This window comes from Cebus imitator, unplaced genomic scaffold (assembly GCF_001604975.1).
Source record: "Cebus imitator isolate Cc_AM_T3 unplaced genomic scaffold, Cebus_imitator-1.0 Scaffold253, whole genome shotgun sequence".
Classification (NCBI taxonomy): domain Eukaryota; kingdom Metazoa; phylum Chordata; class Mammalia; order Primates; family Cebidae; genus Cebus; species Cebus imitator.
Window position 1 is genome coordinate 2,339,804 of NW_016107568.1, and position 5,078 is coordinate 2,344,881.

The window sequence follows — 5,078 nt, forward strand, 5'->3', positions numbered from 1 at the left end:
CAAGGTCATGCCACCATACTCCAGCCTGGGTGACAGAGTGAGACCCTGTCTCTCTCTCTCTCTCTCTCTCTCTCTCTCTCTCTCTCTCTCACACACACACACACACACACACACACACACACACACACACACACACACGAAGAAGAGGGAGGGAGGGAGGGAGGGAGGGAGGGAGGGATGAAGCAAGGAAGGAAGGAAGGAAACCTTAAGACAGACAGCGTGTCTCCTCCATGCTCTTTCTCACCCTTCTTTCCCACTGGGACCCAGTGTTGACCATGTAAATAACAAGAGGCTTTAAACAAGGGTTGGCAAATTGTTTCTGCCACAACTACCACATTCAACTCTGCCATTAGCACAAAAGCAACCTCAGATGATACATATGGGTGTGACTCTCTTCCAATTAAACTTGATTTATGGGCACTGAAATTTGAATTTTATAAAACTTGTGTGTGTCATGAAGTAGTATTCTTCTTTCAATTTGTCTTCAACCATTTAAAAATGTAAAAACCATTATTAGTCCACAGCCCATTAAAAAAGCAAGTGCTGAGCCAGATTTGGCCAGCAGAACCTTCTTAGCCAGTTAGCCAGTATCCTAGGGTATGTTGATCCTGCAAGATGGAATGAACTTGCATCCTTAAAGGTGAACAGAGCCACCCACCAACCTGGAACCCTCACTTTGGACTCTCGCCAGAAAAAAAAAAAAATCTGCTTCATTCTTTAAGTAACACTATAGTTAAGTCTCTCTTGTAATAGAGCTTAACATTTTACTTTATCTAATATATAGTCCTTAACTCCTGACTATTCAGACCATAGCCCCCTTCCATAGTCCTCACCACTGTTCTTTTACTTTTTTTATTTCAATTTTTATTTTAGATTCAGGGGGTACATGTGCATATTTGTTACAAGGATGTATTGTGGGATGTTGAGGTTTGGACTTCTATTCATTCTGTCATCCAGATAGGAACATGGTACCCAATAGACAGTTTTTCAGCCATTTGCCCCTCCCTTTCTCCCTCCTTTTGGGGTCTCCAGTATCTCTTATTCCCATCTTTATGTTTGTCCCATGTACCCAAGATTTAGCTCCTACTTACAGGTGAGAAAATGAAATATTTGATTTTTAGTTTCTGCATTAATTTGCTTAGGATAATGGCCTCCCTCTACATCTATGCTGCTGCATATAATACAATTTCATTCTTTTTCGTGACTGCATAGTATTCCATGGTGTATGTGTACTGCATTTTCTTTATTCAATCTACCATTGATGGACACCTTGGTTAATTCCATCTCTTTGTTACTGTGAATAGTGTCATGATGAACATACAAGTGCATGTGTCATTTTTTATAGGACAATTTATTTTACTTTGGGTATATACCTAGTAATGGGATTGCTAGCTTGAATTATAGTTATATTTTTAGTTCTTTAAGAAATCTTCAAACTGCTTTCCACGTGGCTTTACTAATTTACACTCCCACCAACAGTGCATAAGCATTCCCTTTTCTCTGCAACCTCACCAATATCTGTTATTTTTTGACTTTTTGATAATAGCCATTCTAACTGGTATGAGATAGTATCTCATTATGGTTTTCATTTGAATTTCTCTTATGATTAGTGATGAGAATTTTTTCATATGTTTGTTTACAACTTGGATATCTTCTTTTGAGAAGTGTCTGTTCATGTCCTTTGCCCACTTTTTAATGGGGTTGTTTTTTTCTTGTTGATTTAAGTCCCTTATAGATTCCGGATATTAAACCTTTCCCAGATGCATAGTTTGTGAATATTTTCTTCCATTTGGTAGATTACCTGTTTATTGTGTCAATAGTTTATTTTACCATGCAGAAGCTCTTTAATTAAGTCCCATTTGTCAATTTTTGTTTTCATTGCAATTGCTTTTGAGAACTTAGTAATAAAATCTTTCCCAATACCAGTGTCCAGAAGGGTATTTCCTAGGCCTTCTTCCAAGACTTTTTTATAGTTTGAGGTCTTACATTTAAGTCTTTAATCTATCTTAAGTTAATTTTTGTATATGGTGATAAGTGGAGGTCCAGTTTCAATCTTCCGCATATGGCTAGCCAGTTTTCCCAGCACCATTTATTATTGAATAGGGAATCTTTTCTCCATTGCTTATTTTTTGTCTACTTTTTCAAATATCAGTTGGTAGCAATGTGAAGCTTTATTTCTGGGTTCTCTATTCTGTTCCATTGGTCTATGTGTCTGTTTTTATACTAGTACCATGTTGTTTTGTTTACTGTAGCCTTATAGTATAGTTTTAAGTCAGATAATGTAATGCCTCCAGCTTTGTTCTTTTTGCTTAGGATTGCTTTGGCAATTTGGGATCCTTTTTTGCTTTCATATGAATTTTAGAATAGCTTTTCATGGTTCTGTGAAAAATGACATTGATAGTTTGATAGGAATAGCATTGAATCTGTAGATTGCTTTGGGTAGTATTATCATTTTAATGATATTGATTCTTTCAGTCTGTGAGCATGGAATGTTTTTTCATTTGTTTGTGTCATCTCTGATTTCTTTTAGCAGTGTATTGTAGTTCCCCTTATAAACATCTTTCACCTCCTTGGTTAGTTGTATTCCTAGGTCTTGTTCTTTTTGTGGCTGTTATAAATGGAACTGCATTCTTGATTTGGTCTCAACTTAAATGTTATTGACCAACCTCTTTTTAAATATCCAAGGCAAGGAAACTGGGTTCCCATCTGCCTCCTCACTGTCCCTTCCAAAACTTGAGAGAAAAGACTCTACCCAGAGCTCCCTTCACCTCCTTGTTCCTAAGGCTGTAGATGAGAGGATTGATCATGGGTGTGACAATGGAGTAGAAGACAGATACCACCTTGTTGAAGTTGATGGAAGAAGTCACCTTGGTCCGAACATACATAAAAAAAAGAGTGCCATAGAAGAGGCTCACCACCATCAGGTGAGCTGCACAGGTAGAGAAGGCCTTCTGGCGCTCGGCAGCTGAGCGGATGTGCAGCAGTGTCCAGACAATGTTGCCATAGGACACAACAATGACCACAGAGGAGTCCAGTAGCACAGCCAGAGACACCAGAAAATCCACAGTCTCATTCCAAGTGACATCTGAGCACGACAAGGCTAGCAAGGGTGCAGCATCACAGAAGAAGTGGTCAATGACATTTGGGCCACAAAATGTCAGCTGAGACATGAGGTAGATTGGAAAGATGGGTGTGAGAAAGCCTACCAGCCAACAAGCAGCTGCCAGACGGATGCAGGTGCCCCAGGACACCAAGGCCCCATAGCGGAGAGGCATACAAATGGCCACATAACGGTCATAGGCCATGGCAGCCAGTAAGAAACACTCAGTTGCCCCAAGGAAGGTGAAGATAAAGAGCTGGGACAGGCAGCCAGCATAAGAGATATTCTTGCCACCATCCACGCAAATAAAACCAGCCAGCATCTTGGGCACTGTAACAGAGGTATACCAGATTTCAAGGCAGGACAAGTGTGTCAGGAAGAAATACATGGGTCTCCGTAGTCGGTGGTCCAAGCCCACCACTAAAATGATGGCCAAATTCTCCACCAAGGTGAACAGGTATATGGTGAGGAAGAGTGTGAAGAAGAGGAGGTGTGCTTCACGGCTGCCAGCAAAGCCCATCATGACAAACTCACTTACCTGGGTCCAGTTTTTGGTATATGGCTGCATATGTGGCAGTAAGAGCTCAGCAAACTCATAGCCTCTCAGAGGATGAGAGCTCAAAGAGAACCTGTGAGGTTGGAGGATGTGGTACTCAAATGCCTTTCACTTCAGAAAAGAAACATGATGTCAAGACACTGTTCTAACCCTCAAAGAATTTACAGTCCATGAGGGACATGCGAAAACCAGTCTTGAGAAATCTTCCTGGGAGGAAAACTGTCTAAAGCTGAACCTGAAAAGGAAGTATAAGTTAGTGAGACAAAAGGCAGAGATAGAGAGAAGACATAGCAAGTATAAGATTCCAAGCACCAGAGAGGAGATTGTGCATTTCGGAAACTTCAAGTAGAGAGAGTTTACCATAGAGTTCAAGGGCTTGATTTCCAAGCAAGCATACCTGGCTTCAAATAAAAGAGAGCCTAACAGAGCTGTTGTGAAAACGTAAATTGGATAATTCCTGTAAAGCACTTAGCATTATGTTTGAGTCAGTAAATGTCCAAGGGGAAATCTACATGTTGACGTCTCCTGGAATAAAATATAGAGAGAAAATGACTGTTTCTGAGCCTGAGGAGTAGGTGAGACACCACGAGGGGCTAGCAACCAAATTAAGGGAAAGAAAGAAGCTGAGTTTCAGTCTGAAGGCTACAGGGAGCCTTTAAGAATTATAAGCACATGGACATAGGGAGGAGAACATCACACACGGGGCCTGTTGGGGGGTGGGGGGACTAGGGGAGGAATAGCAGAGGGTGGGGGGATTGGGGAGGGATAACATTAAGAGAAATATCTAATGTAGATGACGGGGGAATGGATGCAGCAAACCACCATGGCATGCGTATACTTATGTAATAATCCTGCACGATCTGCATGTGTACCCCAGAACTTATAATTTTTAAAAATTATGGCAAGAAAAAGAATTATAAGCAGATGAGCAATGCTATTCTTTTTGCCCCTTTGAAGGGGCAGGTTTGGAGGGGAACAAGATAAGAAGCAGAGGCCGGGAATGATGGCTCACACATGTAATCCCAGCACTTTGGGAGTCCGAGGTGGGTGGACCACCTGAGTTCAGGAGTCCAAGATCAGCTGGCCAATGTGGTGAAACCTAGTCTCCACTAAAAATACAAAAATTAGCCAGGCATGATGGTGGGCACCTGTAATCCCAGCTACTTGAGAGGCTGAGGCAGGAGAATCACTTGAACCCAGGAAGCGGAGGTTGCAGTGAGCCGATATTGCACCACTGCACTCAAGCCTGGGCAACAGAGACTTTGTGTCAAAAAAACAAAAAAAGCCAGAGCAATCAGGCAAGAAAAAGAAATAAAGGGTATTCAAATAGGAACGGAGGAAGTCAAATTGTCTCTATTTGCTGACGACATGATTGTATATCTAGAAGACACCATCGTCTCAGCCCAAAATCTCCTGAAACTG

General features: G+C 41.3%; 1 protein-coding gene across 1 annotated transcript; it reads right to left on the minus strand.

The window, feature by feature from the left end:
• Positions 1-2,466: 2,466 nt before the first annotated feature.
• On the minus strand, positions 2,467-3,839 carry LOC108282960 (olfactory receptor 6Q1). The gene has a single exon (XM_017499011.1). The coding sequence runs from the start codon at positions 3,666-3,668 to the stop codon at positions 2,715-2,717; it is 954 nt and encodes a 317-aa protein (XP_017354500.1). The 5' UTR covers positions 3,669-3,839; the 3' UTR covers positions 2,467-2,714.
• Positions 3,840-5,078: the final 1,239 nt, after the last annotated feature.